The sequence below is a fragment of the Geospiza fortis genome, unplaced genomic scaffold (genome assembly GCF_000277835.1).
Source record: "Geospiza fortis unplaced genomic scaffold, GeoFor_1.0 scaffold84, whole genome shotgun sequence".
Taxonomy (NCBI): domain Eukaryota; kingdom Metazoa; phylum Chordata; class Aves; order Passeriformes; family Thraupidae; genus Geospiza; species Geospiza fortis.
The window spans coordinates 2731155-2750391 of record NW_005054363.1 but is presented as its reverse complement, the minus strand read 5'-3'; the positions used below and the strand labels follow the sequence as shown (position 1 = coordinate 2750391).

General features: G+C 38.3%; 1 protein-coding gene across 1 annotated transcript in view; it reads right to left on the bottom strand.

The window, feature by feature from the left end:
• The window catches only part of CLYBL (citrate lyase beta like), a gene marked incomplete at its 5' end in the record, with an annotated part of 132038 nt that overhangs the window by 17261 nt on the left and 95540 nt on the right, over positions 1-19237 (bottom strand). Inside the window, 4 exons of the mRNA XM_031059560.1 lie at positions 3758-3925; positions 5305-5398; positions 7163-7264; positions 10786-10974. Coding sequence (XP_030915420.1) covers positions 3758-3925; positions 5305-5398; positions 7163-7264; positions 10786-10974 — 553 coding nt within the window. The remainder of the gene's footprint in view (positions 1-3757; positions 3926-5304; positions 5399-7162; positions 7265-10785; positions 10975-19237) is intronic.

Below are 19237 nucleotides of genomic sequence, written 5' to 3'. Positions count from 1 at the left end.
CCCTGCAAAAATCCCTGGATTACTTTCATCAGGCTGCATTGGGTCTGAGTGTAACCTGGAGTACAAAGAAACTCTACTTAATTAAATGAGCAAAGAAATTGTAGTGCTTTAGTGTTGCTACATTCCTTTGCTAGAATGCCACAAGTAGCTCAGTTTTATTTCTTCTTGAACAACGTTTAGTTTGTGATTTTACAGGCATGCAAATATTAGTTTGAAATTTCAATATCACAACTATTTTTAAAATACCTTAAATATAGGTAAAAATTTAAACCCCATTAAGAACCACAATTTTTGAAAGAAATGACATAAATAATTATTTTAAACTAACGTGTTTTATCTTAAGTCTACTCAGAGGTTTTTTAGTAATTTTAATAAAATATCATAATTAATAAGCTGATTATGTTCCTTATTTGTAATACAACAAATTCTCCATAGCTAAACCATTAACTCCAAAATTGAAGTGTGTACAACAATTTCTTAAAAAATCCTAAGGAGCTTAACTTTGTGAAAAAAATGTTGAATATATTTTAAATTATATTTGAAGTCAATCTCTAATTATAACAAAATTAAAATTTGTATTAAAAATACACATACATGACTTTTTAAAAGTGTAAAACATTTCTGTAAAAAGACTTGCTTTTGATAAAGATATCTATAGTAGTAAACTATGCTTTTAATCACTAAAACATTACTGAACAATTTAGGGAGAATGTAATCTAACTTTTGATTTATAGCACTCGGTTGATTTTTATCACAGACTACCTATCCAAATAACTGTATTACAGACATAATGCCATGCAGGAACGAAGTAAATATTTTAAACAGAATTGTTGTTATTGACAAGTTACTGAGAGAGTGCAAAATTGGAAGACATTAAAATTTATGACCACGAAATCCTTTTTACAGTACCACTTGATATATTGTGTTTTAAATCAATACTTGTCAAGTCTTTTAGGTAACTGTATGATGGTGTCATTTTAGTCTCCTACAAAAGACTGAAAAGGAGAGGACACCTAGACTGTTTCGTATTTATATCTGCTCTCTCAGCATGTAGCACAGGACTTTTTATAATGTCTAAGTCAGCTGTTAAAGCTTATGGCAAGGTTTACCTAATTTTTTACACAAACATTCCTAAAACCTATGCTCATTTGTATAGGTAACACGCTGATTTAAAGTCCACAGCTACCTATAGTGCAAAACATCTTGATGGATGTCTATGGATATATAAATATAAAATTTTAAATAAATATAAATATTAAAGGACTATTAATTTGGCTGGATTACATTTGAAAACATTTGATTTTATGTTTATACACTCACTGAAGGAAAATCAGGCTGATTTTAAGATAATTGGAGAAGAAAACTTGGCTGCAATAAGCAGTGAGGTTTGCAATAATATTTAAATGCCTGGTAAATTCTTCATTATATTATTTTGCCTGTTTGATTACATTAAGGGCAATTTTACTGGCCTCATATGGGGACATCTAAGGACATACAACTTAGCTAAATATTTTGGATTTGCATCCTTTTGAGGATGGTGAGTTCAGCCCTGTTCATGCAAATAAGTGAGTGTTCTCCAACTATGAGAGCAATTTGCAAGACTCAGTTAATTTCAGTTCTGTTGATTTCAATAATTTTGATTCTTTATTAAAAAAGTAGCAGGGTGGGATCTTATATTTAAAAATTAGAAGAATTGCACATTTTGAATTTGTTATTAGGTTGACATCTCAATATTTTTACATTATCAGAGGACTGTCAGTGGCAAATATAATGTGCATACTACTGCTTTATACAAGGTCATGGATTAAGCTAAGGCCCATCTGTAATTTTCTGTGATGAATGTGAAATTGGAAATGTTAAAATGTTTCACTTATATAGATTTGGAAAAAACACTTGCATAGGTTTGAAAAAAAAATGATTTTGCTATCAGTTTTGAAATTAGATTTTATTTCAATCAAAAGAAGCAGGAAAGATTATAGAAATATTAGATAAACTGAGAGCAAAAAGCCAAAAAACAAGTGAAATATTTTAGATTGACCTAAAATATTTTTTCTTTTTCAGAGGAAAAGGAAAAATGCTGTTTTGTTTTAGCTCAAACAGATTTTAATTTTTTTCCCCCCACCAAATCAGTAGAGTCAGTATTGCCCCATCTCTAATTACAGTTGGACTGATTATCAGGTTGTTTGCTGAATTTTGGAAAAGTGTCGATGATAGCTGCAGAAAGGCAGGAGGCAGAGGGCAAGTGCAGTGAGAGCACCATAATAAAATCTGTACTTTTCACAAGCCCTTACTCCTTGTATGGAAAGGCAAGTATGATACATGTACAGCCAAGATAGAAAGCAATTTTACACCCTAAATTGCTGCGTGACCTTTTTATTTGTCTTCTGGACCCTGTTCTAAGGTCAGACAACTTCCACCATATAGTCAGTGGAGTCCAAATCACCATCAGCATTGGTTATGCGGAACATTTCTAAATTTCCTAAACGGACAGCCTCAGTTAAACATTTAAATGTGCATTAAGCGTTCAAAAAGAATGCTCTCAAAGGGTCTAGGCACCTGCAACTCCATCTTCTGTCAACAGGAGGTTCAGATGTTTGTGTTTTTTCAAAAATGAAGCCTTTCCTTAAGCTAGGAAATATTGGTTGAGACTAGGTAGCCGTCAGCAGGTGCTACCATTCAGCAGCTCTATTATTTTCCCAACTTCAAAGGCAGCCGAGGGAAGGGTGGAAGTCCACACGGCTGTGGATAATGTAGCTGTGAGGAGCTAACCATTTCATCTCCAAAACAAGACTTGGGCTTGCAAATGTCAAAGCTCAAGAGACAGTAAAGCAGAGCTTGTGCTGAAAAGCACTGATTGCTATCCTTTTACTTGTACACCAAGGTCACTTAAAATTGCACTTATCTTTTTGTTTGGTGCTTTAAGATATTATATACAGCTAACTGTAAAACCAGAGTTTGCTAAGTGGCATTGCTAGGACCCATGCTTTTGGTAACAGAAACCTAAGGGATATTCTCATATGTGTATCCTGGATGGCAGTCAGAGAAAAACGTGGTATTCGTCCTGTGTGTTAGAATTCTCTCATGCATGTGTCAAATGGCTGCTTTCTATTGCAGCCCCCCAGTCTTTGGTGGCTGCAGTGTCCCAACGAGGTGTCCCAGTGACCTGGTACACCAATCACAGGGTAACAGGCTGCATTACAGGACTGTGGGGCAAGGAGCCTGCTGCTCTTGTTGTCTGCCAATACCCGTAGGTGTTACCAGCACTCACTACGGAGAAAGCCAGGAGATGACAAACAAACCAAAGAAAACAATAAGAAAATAACTTTCCCCTAGCATCTAGCATATGAGATTTACTTCTCAATTTTTTTGCCTAAAAAGTATTTTTTAACTGCTGCTGTTGTTCAAACAAAGAGAAAGGGCTCCAGTTGTGGAGTAGCCATTGCAGAGTACAGTATTGCCTTTCCCGTGCTCCGGGAAGGGAGGAATCACTGCACAGCCTCTACCCCAACTTCTCTTCAAAACCAGTCACACGCTTCATGGCATATGGTTTCAAAAAGCAGCCTGTGACTTTTCAGGCAAAATTTCCAGCCACAATTTTTAAGATAGTAATAAACACAGAAGAGCTTGATATCAATGAGTTTTTCAATAAGTGCCCTGAAACGAAAATCAAGTTATTTGTCTAGGTGACAGTAAACGTAGCAACCTATTTAAAATGATCAAGGTCCGTGTTCTTTTGAGGCATGGGCAAAAGTCGTACCAGTGAATCCCATTGAGGCGCCTTCCCTCGATTGCCTGCGGAGCCCATCTTCATCATGGAAATCAATGTAAACAAGGTCTATTGCTTGAAGGCCAAATGCCTTTGCTGTGACTATGATTTTTTGCCTGGCATATAGAATATCGTGAGTTTCCTTACTGCTTGTTGCACCTGAGAAAATAATGAGAACAAAGAAATCTGACAAGAGTGTTTTAAACCTTCCTGTTTTAAATATTTCTTATGTAAAAAAAATCTCAAAAAACTTTGAGATTATATTCAACTGATTTAGAAAATAGAAGAGGGATGTAAGGCTATACTGTAGAGTCAAAATGATGCTTTTCTGAGGAAAAAAGATGCTTTAGCAAAAATAAAAAATAACGTCCCTCTAAACTCTAGCATATAAACTCAGATTTGATTTAGTTTAAATCAGAAGTTGAAAGCCTGAAGTCAGTGGAAGCTTTGTCTGGTAAGGACTGCTGACTTGGCTAAAATGAAAGTAATTATTAGATTTTGCTATTTACTGCATGTACAGTGAGAAGCATTACAGCAAGAGAAGCTTTACACAAATTGATATACTGGGTCCAACTAAATGGTTAAAAAATTCACACTGAGAATAGAATTGCACTTTCCTTGGTTCTGATTCTTGTCACAACTGATGTCCTAAGCTGAATATTTAAGCTTTAGTATTTGAATGAAAAATTGATGGTAGATGACTTCTGAGAAGAAGCAAAAGAATTCATGAGACTTCATGCGCTCACAGGCTACCAGCTAAGCAACATACTCGTGTGAAGGCTAGTGAGAAAAAAATAATAACAATAATAGCCATAAGGTTACTATTTAGATAGAGATTTTCAGTCTGCAAGGAATATTTTAGTAAAGCTATGCTGATTTTTACATTAACATACTTATTTTTAATGTAGGAGTTCATAGCTCTGTACTTTTATCTTTAAATTAAATCAGAATCTAAGTGCCCTAAAAGAAATAGTGAAGCACTTTTTATTTTTTAGGAAGACTAATAGTGCTTTCATGTGAATATGTGGCTGTATTGACATGTGATGTCTTTAAAATAAATTTATGAAAGCAAAATGTAGCAGGAGAGTGTTTGTGCTTGATGTCAAAATCCTGAGTGACAGTGTATGTAAAGAAGTGATGAAGCAGACACCAGAATTTTAGGACTTTCAAATGTAGTTCTAAAAAGCAAGTGAATGTTGCTTATGCATACAATATTTTAAAATTATTTCAGTGACTCAACAGGGTGAGGGTTTATTTTTTTTTGGTCTGTTTTTGGGGTTTTTTGTGTTTTTTTTTAAATTAAGTTTTAGTACTGACTGGCAAAAAGCAGAAGAAAGTCTCAGTGCCCTGTAACACAAGGACCACGTTTTAAATTGCCAGTGGTACATTCTGCACTGAAAAGAAATTAAGGAGTAGAATGAAAACATAAAAGGCAGACTCAAATGTCATTACTTTAATTATTGCTGTCAGAAATTTCACAGGCTTCTCCGAAGCAAATGCCATACATAAACATTTATAGTAAAGAGGCAAGTAACAACCTATGCTGGCACGGAAATCCTCTCCTCCAAAGACAACTGCATCCAAATGAAAGCCAGCCTGGGATCCTGTTCTCAGTGCTTCTTCACAGACAGCCTTCAAATGAGAACAGAGTATTAATGTCTACAGAAATGCAGGATGCAGAGAGACTACAGAGGCTGTTACAGCAAGCCAGCATTACCAAAATCCTTCCGAGAATATTGCTCCTATTAAGCAAAGCCACTTGTAGGTGCTCGACAATGCACAGTGCTTTAAAATGACTCAGCAAAAGAAAAAAGTATTTTGCTTTCCCTAAGCACCAAGATAGCAAACACTGGACATCCATAACAGGTTCCCCACCTTCTGGTTTACATTATGCCCCAGGTGTTACTGTGAGCACTACTTCAGACATTTATGTAGCAATATGAAACAATACATTTGGCAAATATTGCTTAACAACAAACAAAAAGTATTAAATTTTATTAGTTTGACAAGTAATATATCTGCACGAAAAACAGAAATAAAGATCAGAAACTCTTTTATGAAATAAATACTATTAATGGTTTACAATTATTTTAAGTTCCTTACAAGATAGAAGGATTGCCACTTTAAAGTCTCTGTCTACATATAACTAAAAATAAGCTAAGGAAGTTAAAAATGCAACAAGTGCTGCAGAAAAGCACTAAAATAAAAGTAAAACAATTTTTCTGCTGTAGCTTTTTTCATGAGGAGAGTAGTATTGCTATTTTATATGGCTGTTTGGATAATATTAGTATCTTTTAAGGTTAAGGTACATGGAGAGAGACATGTAATTACCAGCTCTACTAACGGGTGTTCTTCTATAGCAGCTGGTGGGACACAGAATTATTTTGTAACAGAGTGTGCTTTAAAAGGGAACTCTCCTGCCAGCATCAGCAACTGCAACATTAAACCTCCACTATAAAATACTGTAGGTGAAGAAAAACCTCAATGGTTTAATATATGATCTAATTCTGTGTTTGCACACTGGACAGGAGCGTGTCCATTTGGTTATGGCTTTATCTTGCTCGCAGATAGGTGAGGTGTGCTGTAAGATAAATGGCTGTATCAAACGATCAGGCTGCCTGTGAGGTACTTCTGGAGGTACTTCTGATCTTTGCGTCCTCAGCTGGTTTGAAACTTTTCCCTTAGAGCCTGGGAGGGGAACACAGAGTTCCTTGTGCATGTACGAGCTCTTCTGTTTCATTATCACGTTGCCTTGCCATTCTGAAAAACCTGGACTCCATAGGAAGGGTTGGGGAGTGATTTATATTAAAAAGAAATTAATAAATTAAATTTGATCTAAAATTACCCTAAAAAATAAGCATGTTCTTCTGGTATTTTCAAAGTTAATTCTGCTTCTAATCTTAGCATTAAACACTCCATCATACAGACAAAGAAACAATAGCATGGAATTTGGTTGTAACATTATTAGTAGAAACCATTATAAAGAAGCAAGTTTAGCAATAGTGAGATGATGATTAACTCTTATTTCAAACTAAGTGTTACACAAAAGTTGTGTCTGACAGCTACTAAATAGCCTGCAACATGGAGTATTCCAAATCTTTGCAGAGGCCTTTTTCCACTTCAAGTGTGTTCAAAACAGTAACAGGAATGAAGAGAGGTTTTGATATTTGGTGCGGATTGTCTGGAACGGTTCTGTCACTGGAATACTTTGAATTCATGAAGGCCTTTACAATACAAACATCAGAGATCAACGTGCAAATGTTTTTGGGGATTGAAGATTACATTTTGTATTTTTCAACCTCTTTTCCTTGGTGAAATCAGGGAGAGACTGAGAAGTATTCTGCTTATCCTAGTTTGCTGAGATGGCAAAATATGAACACTTCAAGAGTTTCTTACCTTAAAATTGAGCAAGCCCATTGCAGTTTCCACAAAGGGGATAAAATTCATTGGTTCTACAAGTGTTCGGCCTTTTAGGTGATGTAAGAATTTGTCTGAAAACTAAAACTAGACAGTATGAGCTATCATAGGGAAAAAAAGAACAATCTACATGTATACACAACATGGCAAATATTCACCTGACTGTAACAAACGCCCCTCCCCACCCCAAAACCTGATAACTAAAAAAATTAGAACAGCTTTTAACAAGGCCTGTGATCTGAAACTGCAACATTCCCATACATTTCTAAATTTGGAGGCTGGTTTGCAAGGAAAAAAAAAATTCCAAGCTTAGCACCTCTCACCCTGGCTTAGTGAAATGCAAATCCGTGGGCTGTGGAAAACAATGAAGTGCTGCTGTACCTGAGGTCCGGTTTTGTTTCAGGTCCAGCACTGCCATCACTGGAAGCGCTCCCCAGCCTTCTAAGTGGCATCCGTATTATTCATTACGGCACCGTTACCCTTTTGTTCAATAGGCTTTTCTTCATAATTTTTAGCTTACCTAGGAAGGCCTTAAAAAGGAAGTTTAATTCTTTGAAGACCAAAGCTTGCCAATTTTTTCCATGAGACCAGTTCACAGCTAGCTCTGAGCTGCCAGTGGGGTAGCCCAAATTCCAAAATCTATCATCTGGAAACATACAAAAGCTCTTGCACAGATTTTTCCCCTTTCAAAAGGAAAAAAAAAAAAAAAAGAGGGGGGGAAACCTTCAACCGTATATTGTAAATGTCTTATGTCTGTCCAGATCGAGTAATTTGCGTCAAGATAAACATATTGCAGGTACTGCAAAAATGTTAGTAAATAAAGACAAAAATCACATATGCATATATTTTAAATTTAAGGAATATTCAACTATTAATGGATATCAAAGGAAAGGGAATTTTAATCATCTCTCCATTCAGTCTCAGTTGGGTAAATCATATCTAAGAGATTTGCATAAATATAAACCATCAAAGACTTTTCATCTTCAAAGGGGGTTTCAAGACCCTATAAGCTTTGTACTGTAATCATCGCAGGTCACAACCCTGCAGGAATAAGGCTGCTATGGCAACATAAAAAACTAATGCTTAAGGCTTAGCATAATATTCTGACTAATAGAAAGGAAACTCATTTTAAAAGCTGGCAGCCTATTTACCAGAAGCTGGATTAGAGGTGTTATTTCCCCTTTTAGCTTCCCCCCACCACCCCTCCCCAAAAGAAGGAAAATCTAATCACCCAGATCTTGGAAAAAAAAACGCTTTCCAGCAATTTGCAGTAACTTTACAATTAGGCCAAAATAAATCACAGCTTTCTCCAATGAAGAATTCTGCCCTCCCATCTCTGCTCTGCATCATCACCATGGCCCTCTTGATAACTTTTCTTTAGTGAAGAGAATTCCACTCAAAAATGTGCAAGGAGAAAAAAAAAATTAATTCACTCTGAACAGTATGGCAGGTTACTACAGTGACAGAAAACAGTAAAGTTCACCCAGGCAAATGCAGAAAATGAGATAATATAATGGTATCAGTATATCTTCTTAAGACTCTTACCTGGTTTTAATTTTTTTAAGAGGAAAAAAATGCTACTGTGTGTATGTTTTAGGTGCAAGTTAAAGAGCAGAGTTCTTTTTTTATTTTAAAATATTTTAAAAATCACACTCCTGGAATTTTTGCTGTCTTTTGTTTTGAAGGTAAAGCAAAAAAAAACAGAGCACATTTAATTAAATATTGCCTCCCTTCCTCTCCCTTGTAAAAGATTTGCAATAAGCACCAATACAAAAGGTAACGAGTGGAGAAGTTTCAATTAATTTTTTTTTTTTTTCAAAAGGAGACGATTAAATGTTTCCGGCCCGGTAAAGTGTTCATTTCAGGGAGAAAGGGAAAAAAAAAAGAAGAAGGCGGGGGAAAAAAAAAACCCACAAAGCTTGGGGAGGGGATGAAGTAGCAAGGCCTCAGCAATTCTTTCAATTCCAGTGCACACCCAATAGTGTGTCGGGAAGAATGCACACTGGTCGGGATTTGTGGGAGAATTGTCCCGCCACAAAGGAGGGAGAGTTACGCTTGTTATAGTCCAATAAGCCATGCCAGTCAAACAAGTACCCACACTAGGGACAAAAGGAAAGCAAGAGATTCTCACACAAAAGAAAACAAGTAAGCCCATCTTTTAGTTGTGCATCAGCCTCCAGGTTTTCTGCTGCACATAAATAAAAATGAAGGGGGGGAGCGGGTGTGCGTGGGGGGAAAGAAACAGCTTCTGGGAGGCTGAAAAATCATGCTGGAGTGAATTTTTTGAGGATTGGGAAAAGAACGCAGCGGCGTTAGGCAGAGCATGTTCTTTGTGTGCAAAGGTTGGGCAAAGGGAGAGGGAAGCAAAAGAAGGACAGTGATGCAGAAGCTTCTGGGGTTGGCTTGTTTTCCATGATGGAAATAAAGGTTAGTCAGAGGGAAGGTGGAAGAGGATGAGGTGACAAAGAGCCCTGGCATCCCATCTCCCTGCAAAACCTACTTGGTGGCAGCAAGGACTCTGCCATTTTGGTATCATGAATATTCATCACTGACAAGTTCTGTCTAACACTTACACGGCTGTAAACCCTGAGAGGTGCACTCTGGTTAATTTAATTACTCGTTGGTGGAAGGGGATGGAGAACCTTCCGTGGCGAGTGGTGGAGGTCGAAGGCGCAGCGCCACGGCACGGACGGGGCCTGTCCCACACCCGGCGTATGGGGCTGTGCTCTGTGGTGTGCTCAGGCCCATCTCCATGGCCTGATCAAGGTTAGGTGCTGAGATTAAAATAGACCCTAATGCGCCTGCCTGCCTTTCATCACAGCTTGCACGCGTGCTAGTTGCTCAGCTAGCGGTTTGCAAAAAATATGAAGTGAATAATTAAGCATTATTCCTTTACTGGTGTGTTACAGCAATAATGGTATATCCAAACAAGCATCCCTCTTTTTTGACAATTAAAACAATTATGGCATAATTAAGCCTATTTCAAAGTTTTCTTAAGTAATTTGACATGCCAACCATTTACATTTCAGCTTTTTATTGGCTGAAAAGTCAGTTGTGAAACACAAACACACCTGTCAGCAATTAAAAAGGAAGAAGTAGAGAACTGTTCAGGAAATAATATCTGTGCTAATTAAAAACACTAGTTAAAAGCTTCCTGTTTGTTCCTCCAGTTGCCCCAAGGAGTGACCTTCCCCCCAACCCATTTTTTCATATGTTGCTAACATGGTTTCCCATCTCCTGCTTCCAATGCACATAACTAAGGCTCTTGGACAGACAATAATTTTGCTTGTTAGGGTAGTCTGAGAAGAGTCAGGCACTTACCCTTCTACTTTTGATAATATATTCTGACAGCAATATTGGTTCTTTGTCAGTCGTGGGACAAATACACCTGGTTTTCTTTATAAACGTGTTCCATATATGCTTTTTATACAGCACATCACACACACACATTTAAGTGGATGCACTGCCCAATTACCTCAGCCAAGCAACAACATCATATGGCATTTGCAGCCTTCCTCTTAACTCACAGTCATTCATCTCTGTGCCTGGGTGAACTTGGCCCAACAGCTTCAGTCAAAAGCTACTGTGTTGTTGGTACTCACCCATCTTATTTCCTCAACATTTTCAACCTTTGGCAGCATCATGCTTGAAGGCAGGGTCTTGGACTGCAAAAGCACCTCTAGATCTTCTTCTGCAAGGCCACTGGACACAGAGTTTATCCTGACACACTTTTCACCATGGCCTAAGTCAAACTCTTCAAGGGTTTTCACGATGTTCAGCCTTGCTTCTCTCTACAGTATATATGAGTTCAGATGCACAAGGAAAGGAAAAGAAAACATATTTTCTATCGACAGAAAAATGCACCGAGAAGAAGACTTGTTGAAATGACATGGGGGAAAAGCTAGACAGCCAATGTAGTGTTTTCCCCAAAATGTCTGTCACTCTTGGACTTTGAAGCAGACATCACCAGAACCTCACAATTTTACCTTCCTGTATACTGTTTCTTTATAACTGGTAAATTCAATGCATGGGGTTTCTACCACTTGCAGAAAACAAGACTTTTGTGTCTGCTAGTGCTGAACATGTTAACAAACACAAATCTTTATGCTAACATAATATGTTGCGCTAACTGTCTGCTCTCTCAAGAATGGCATATTCTTAAATTTGCATAAAAAATTAATTTTTGTAATTTAGCTCTGTAATTTTGCCTGAATGTCAAAAAGTACAGACGTATATATACCTCTTTGGTTTTCCTTTACCCCATGTATTCAAAGTGCATTAAAGGCAGTAATAGAATTCACAACTTGCATATAAAAACAACACTGAAATAACTCCAAGGTTTTTCTTAGACCACATGAAAGGGCATTCTGTTGGTACAAAATAAAATCTCCAAAGACACACACTTCCCCTGGTCGTTTGCTATTTTTGTGAAAGTAAATTTACAAATCTGTTTAACGGTTGATTTGCATGAAGAATACTGGCATGCTCTTCTGAAATGAAATGCATTTCTTGGCCTGGAGAAGGGGGTAGGGGACGAAGGAAGGTGCTAGGTTCCTTGCTTCCTGCCAACTGAAGTTTCAACCCCAAATTCCTTCCACTCACCAACAGCCCCTAACAAATTTGCATTGTCAAAACGCACACTTATCATTTCATTTGTGAAGAGTTTTTATGGGGCTAATAAAACTTTAAAGCTCCTGAGTCATGGAGGCTCAGGAATGACTTTAACAATATGCAGTTGCTGAATAGAGATGCTTTTCAAGAAAAAAGGCAAACTCAAGAGGAAAAAAGCAACAAAAAGAAATCATCAAAGTTAATATCCAGGCTAATACAAATCAGCAAGAGAGCACATGACAGTAGATTTAAACCAGACGGATGCAAACCTCTGCTGGCAAGAGGGGCAGAGGTGGTTTCCCAATGTGGTCTGAGTTAAACAGTGTGAGGGAACAGTAGCTTACAGTTGTCAGGACCGATGAGAACAGGGTCTCCCAGGCCAGTTTAAGACAGCTCTGCAGTGTACTGATTTACAGGGCTGGGACCCCTGATAATTAGGGTAAGTTTAGAGAAAAGCAATTGGTGGCTCTAACTGGTTAAAAGAAAGGAATAATGAAGCAGAAAGTTAATGAAATCTGAAGCAAACAGCCTTCAGCTTGGGGCTACTAGCCGTGCTCCTCTGAAGGCTGGGAGCATATGCCTGTTAATGGGACAGACGGGAACAAGGCACCCATGTATGCATCCCTGGGCTGCCATCAAGGGGTGCCTTCAGAGGGAATCTCTGGAAAATGCAACCTAAAACACGTGAGCTGCTGTGAACAGACTCTGTCTGGAGCCATTAGGAAAGCCACATAAACATGCACACAGTTTAGTACAAACACGTCCAGCTGGAAGACAGCTCCGGCCCGTGGCTGTCTGAAATGGCTCTTCCAAATTTGCTAAACCCAGCTGTATGATGCCAATACTGGGAAATACAAATCCCCTGTGTTTTCCTTCTCTTACTCAGGGTAACAGGTTTCTAGGGATGAGCTCAAAGCTTCTGGACATGATGCAGAAGGGTAGCTTAAAATCACACTCCAAACCAATTTATGCTTTTAATTAAAGTCAGATTATCACCGTTTCAGCACACACCGATGCAATTTGCAAAAGAGAGATCTTCCCAAAGTATCCTCTAAGGCAGCACTCAGTTCCAGCTGAAGACACATCTCCAGCAAACTTGCAGCCTAATTTGTTATGATTTTTTTTAGAATATAATAATGAGCACTAGACCATCTCATATCTGTTTTTCTCCTCAGTCTGCAAACTCCCTTCCCAAAAAAGACAGATCGTGTCTTTCTAGGTATATTTCCATACAAAACACTTATTAACAGGCTGTTGCTGTTATCAATTTACATAAACTAAATGTGCAGCCCTCTGGTATGTATCCCAAAAATAACCAACAACTTCACTGAATTTATACCAACCAACAAACATGGGGAGGGGGTTGATGTTTTTTCCCATATTTTAATAGAAAATATGTTGCTATGTTAGTTAACACACCCATGCCATCTGTTGGGTTGAGAATTGATGTGTTTTCTTAGAACTGCTATGAATTAGATCTGTCTGCCTAGATACTCCAGGAATGGAAATGTTTCCTTTCCATGATATAATACTTCTGGTCACTATAGTTTCCACTGCAAGAATCAATTTATGTTTTTAATTGTGGAACAAACTGATGTGACCTGGCTGCCAAAGCCAGAGCTTGTGAGGGGGCTGACTCTGTGCCTACCCTTCCTACAATGGAGGAAATCTGACTGATGTTAGTGGGGAGTATCAAGTTCCCATAAAGGTTTCCAATAAAACATTTCATGGGTAAATAAAAAAATTATATACTAAAACCTTTGACCAAATGCACTAAAAACATGGAGAAAAGGGAGAGCCCTTTCTGCCTCATTAGGCAGGGAAGTGTAGAGGTTATTCTTATTGTAGAATTCGTGCAACAGCAAAAATCCTAACCTAGATGAACTACTCCAAAATTGTAACAGAGAAAAAGGTAGTCCTTGATACAGTAATATCCTTATTGCCAAGAATGGGAAAACTAGAATTTTTAAGAAATGGTGAGAAAAACATTGCCCTGTTCTTCACATGAGAGCTACAACATCAGATAATGCTTTGTCATGAAAGAACAGCTGATAAAGAAATAAACCCAATCATTAAGTAAAATATTTCATGCTCAAGTAGCTTGGGATGGTGGTATCCTCCTTGGGTCCCATGTGAACTGGGTTCTTTATCAAACTGAACAAGAGAGAAAGACAACAGAGAGCTTCATAGCAAATAGTGATGCTATTAAAATACTTTAAATATGTGCTGGAAAGCTCAGTGAGGAAAAAAATGGTTGGTCAGGGTGGCTACTTTAGCACCCCTTCTGTTTGACTCTGAGGAGGACACAGGAAGAGGTTCATTATCATGTGCAGCTACGCCAACTGGTGAAGATAAAGGTTTCGGTGACGCAGCGTTGCTGACAAATCCATTGCTACCCAAACACACACACACACTGAAATTAAAAATGGGAATACGCACATTGCCGGCTCCACTGGCACCCATTAAACCTAATAACTAACCATCCTCATGAGTTTCTAGCTCTGAATTATCAAATCTGCAAAGAAAACAACATCCGTCCACTTTTACACTCCAGTGGAAGAGGTGGTCCCTCGCGGCAGGGCTACGCAGTCTCGCCATCTGGAGAATAAATCGAGTGTGAAGTACAGTATAGTTTGGGACCAAGCTCCGTGGCGGCAGCCCAGCAGTTAGTTCATTAGTCCCAAACTTGAGGGGATTAGTGCGGTATCAGCTCTACTGTCGGATGGGATCAGGCAGGCAGAGCACGAGACTCAGGGAAGGGGGTGGCAGCAAAGAGGGAGCCCCTTGGGCTTCTTGATAAAACCACACTGTATTAGTGCACCTGAATGTGTGCCTTTGGTAACAGTATTTGGAAACAGTTTCCCATCATCTGAATCAGTACCTTTCCATTTCTCCTTTCTTTCCTTTTATCACTTTTTCTTCCTGTACGCTATATGTCAAAACATAGAAATTTCCACTTCAGAACAGAAAAACTAAAGAAGAAAGAATGCCACTGAGCTGGAAGTTCAGCCACCCACTCACCTTGGACACACTGTTAATACAGCAAAAGATGGTCAGATTAACAGCAGATGGAAAAAATATATTTTCTTCTTTCTTTTCTAACTGGTACAATTCCCTACAATCCTGCTTTTCATCACTTTTTTCTAGATTTCTAGACCTACCTGATTTTAAGGACAAAATCTCTGTTCTGCTTTATTTTTCTTGCCTAGTCTTCCCCCTTTTTTTCTAAAGACCTCCTGGTCTTAGTGTAAAGATAGTGGTCATACTTAAATATATGTTTATATATAGATCTCATCCTGTTAACATCTTTTGGTAACGGTTCTTCATGTGGAAATGTAAATATATGATGTACTAAAATGCCAGGCCAGAATCTATCATCCTCAATGCCATAATAAGTTGGCATGTTTCAAATAAGAGAGGAAAAATTAATTACTATAATCACAATTCAAGTTCTTTTTTTGTGACATGTCTGACATGGTAAAAACATACAATTATGTGGTATTGTTAATTCCTTGGAGTGGTTTGTTTACAGAACTTGACATTGCTGAATCTTTTGTCACTTGTATTAGTGCATGCCATACAAATGCACGTCTCAAATAAGATTTTGTAGAAGAGCACATACACATCGTATACCTATAGTAGATTTTGCTCATAATAGAGTTTCTGCAGGCAGAAAGTCTGACACCTTCTCCATGCATAACTCTCCATCAATGGAGTGATGCCATACAGAATGATAGCATACAAATGCCATTTAGTTTCAAATTCACAAATGGGATTGGCAAGAGAAAAGACAAATTGCATTTGTTTTTAAGGAAACAAAGAGAATCATAAATGGGGAGTGGAGTGCATCTGAGAGCAGCAGGTACTTGTCTCATGAGACTTGCTTTCTACCTCACATATATCAGGTACTCATGAAAATAAATCTTTGAAATGACAAGTATATATTTCTAGTTAGTCTTGTTAGACTGAAAAACTGAAAAACTATGCACAAAGCCTCCAGGAAGTGGTCATTAAATATTTTCTTATTTTTGCCTCTGAGCAGATAATCAGTTAGCAAGTTTTTAAAGGTTTAAGAAATTTTAGAACACATTTTCTTTTGGTTCCACCCACCATGTAACCAGTCCTAAAGGAAAAAAGGGGCAGGAGTGAGGAGGAGCAGGGAGAATAGAGTCTCCATCATGTATATTGCTGTCCCTCCTCTGTATTTCAGGTAAACATATGTTTTAGCATACTGTAAGACACTGATTTTGCTGCTACTGTTTCCTGAAATCTTCATAGTATTCCTTTAATAATGGTTTGGCCTTTTTTTTTTTTTTTTGTTTAATACCAACCTTTCCACTTCTCTGAAAAAGATTCTTCATGACATCAAAATGAGTAATCTAACTCTGTGCGCTTCTAGCATCTGCTGCTTTTCTCTCTGCTCTGCTAATTGTCCTTACATGCAGTACATGGTCTAGCAACACTAAAATGATGCAAACGTCAGTAGCAGCCAGCATTGTGTAAGCAGCAATTTAATTATGCTCTGCTCAGGAAACCAAATTTCTTTGCCTATTTCTCTAGAAGTTCCATTTAAGGTCTGGGAACACATCAGTGCACTTATCAACAATAGCTACCCTGTATTTTTAAAATAAAAGATCTCTAAAATCTGTCCAGGAACAGCTGGGAGTGCTTGCTGCCATGTCAGCCTAGCAAGGCTCTCCCTCCCTCTACTAGCGTGGACAATGTGGATCCTGAAGATATTAGGTGGGGGTCTATCCAATACCATCAAAGCTGGGCAATTTCCACATATGGTGGTCAGGTGGCCTGTCCTGAGATGCTGTCAATGTGGAGAACCAGTGGACAAGAGCCTGAGGTTGTCTCAGCCAGCAGCCAGGAGCCAGGGTTCAGGAATCCCAACAAAGCTTTAGGGGTTCTCAACTATGTCATACTAAATTTCTGCTGAGCCTGACTGTCCAAGGATGTGGATTTGAATGCAACAGCAAGGCATTTCCATAAATTGTCATCAAGGTATTTTTCTGACTTTTCTGACTTGCACATATCTCAGAGAAATTTAAACAGAGGCCAGTACGTTGCTAGAATGAACTGGCACATAGAAATATTCACATAATATGAGGACTGAGTATAAATGTCTCAGTAGCAAAAATGATACAGAATGGTATATGTGTGTCTGTGTGTACATAAACAAAGAGACAGGCTTATACCTTAAGATTATGTGTACAGAAATGCTCCAAGAGATTTTTAATGACAGTAATATATAGAGCAGCTTAAATAAATCAAAGTTTTGTTCATGCAGGTAGGCAGCTATTCTTCTGTCTGCCAACTTTTATAAACACTTACAAAAGAGATGTAAACAACCTTTCAATTAACACAAATCAAACCAGCACTAATTTAAGCTGGCTGCAAGAAGTAGTCTCTTTACTTTTTCCCCCTGGCTTTCTGAAGATACTTTTTGTTTCGTGACAGATTAGCATCACAAATGAAAACTCTTTAGAAGCATTAGTGTTAATTAGTCTTCCTGGACAGTCCAAATGAGCTACTGAATGATGAAATAAGGCCACAAAATATACGATCTAATATATCAGTTAAGGAAAGGATTATACTTTTCTTTCATCTGAACTTAACAGTATGTTAATTTTTATTTTAAAATATTACAGTTTTAGACATATTTACTTGGCTGTATGTAATAGATAGCTATGGAAAATGTGCACGTTTAGACATCCATTTTTTATTTTTACAAGTGCATCTTTTTGTTAATGCTGATAATGAAATGCACTGCTGTCTGTCAAAAGTACCTATGCTTCAAAAGTACATATTCCTCTTCAGCAGCTGATTTCAGATGATTCCAAGTGAGATATAGATCAAATGTTTTAAAGATTGGCAAATTATTGCCTCAATTATTTAATAAATCAGTGGAAAAAAATACTTAAAGCCAAGAGAGGTAAACAGAGGTTTTCTGAAAAAATCCCAATTGACCAGAACTTTATGCCTGCTTGTACTGGAGGAACCAGTGTCTGCCCCAAGCTGCTTAATATCTCCTAGGAACAAGGAAGGCATTAAGAAAAATCAGGTTAGGTGTGCCATGGCATCTTTTACCCTTCCTCTTCTCTGGAATAAACTTTTCCCAGCATATCTACAGTCTCAGTAAAACTGTGTGTTTCAAAGAGAAGGCTGGAAGCAACAGTTGTGTTTCTGGTTGTGTGCAAACACTGGTAAACAGCTCTTATCTCAGTTTTCATAAAGTGCCTTATCTGCATCAGCAAATCAGCAAATTAATATTCTGTAATGTGATCAAAGTCCCACAGAATGCCCTAAGTCCAAGTGTTCACAGTAAAACCTTAGTGGTACAAAAAAGCTCTCAACTCTTCATTTTCAACTTACATTTTAAAGTTAAGTGTGTCACCTTGTAGATGCATGTCTTTCCATGCAGTGGGGATTCAAGACCAGAACTAGTCATTCAGGTGTCTTACACTGGGAAAAGCACTCCCAAAAGTTCTCCCACCAGATGAGCTCTTGAGCCACCTAGAAGAGGACATCTGAAACCTTCTCATGTCACAGACATTTTTTAAAAGCAGAAATTACCTCACGTAGTACTGCATATGCCATTCATATAAATTTCCATGTACAGACTCTCTGAGAAAATCTATACCTCTGGATTAATTTAGTTCCCAGCTTCACCCGAAGGTTTTGAGTCTCAGCTGCCACAAGGCACAACTGCCCATGTACATCCAGACTCTCCTTTGGGGGACTGAATCATCTATTTCCTCCAAACCACAGTACGGGTGTGGTTTCAGACACAGATCTCTTCAGGCATCATGCCCAGAGAGTGGTTTGGGCAGGACTGCACCAAGTTCAGCTGTCCCCACCCTGCTCCCGTGACACAGCTCCAGCAAAGCCTGTGTCCCTCCAAACACTCACATGGGCTGTCTTGCCAAGTCCCAGGGTGTGCAACACACCCTCAGTCAAAGTTTAAAAACCTCATAGTGGTATGCCACCCTGCTCATAGGCTGGAAATCAAGAAAAACCACCCAAAACCCAACCATACTACAAACCTAGCTACTCCATCAAAACCCCATGAGGAGACACAGGGTACCCATGTGCTACTCATGCATCACTGCACTTAGTCTGCTCTAGAGATTTGCCCCTATGCCATGTGGGCACACATGGCACTCTGCCACACTAGGTGAGGGCAGCAGGGATCTCTCCTTGAATCTCACACATTTAGCATTGTAGAAGTAGCCTGGAATTGCAGTAATTACTTCCATGGGAGAATAATGTTGTGAGATGTTCAACACAGGAAGCTTTGATCTAATGAGCTTTGCACTAAATGGACACAACTCTTGCCTTCCTGCAAAGCAAACTTGTTTTATAATTGTATTTCTCAGCCAGTGCTCACCTTCACAAAGATCCACCTCACTAAGCTGGATTTTGCCAGAGATCCTTCTT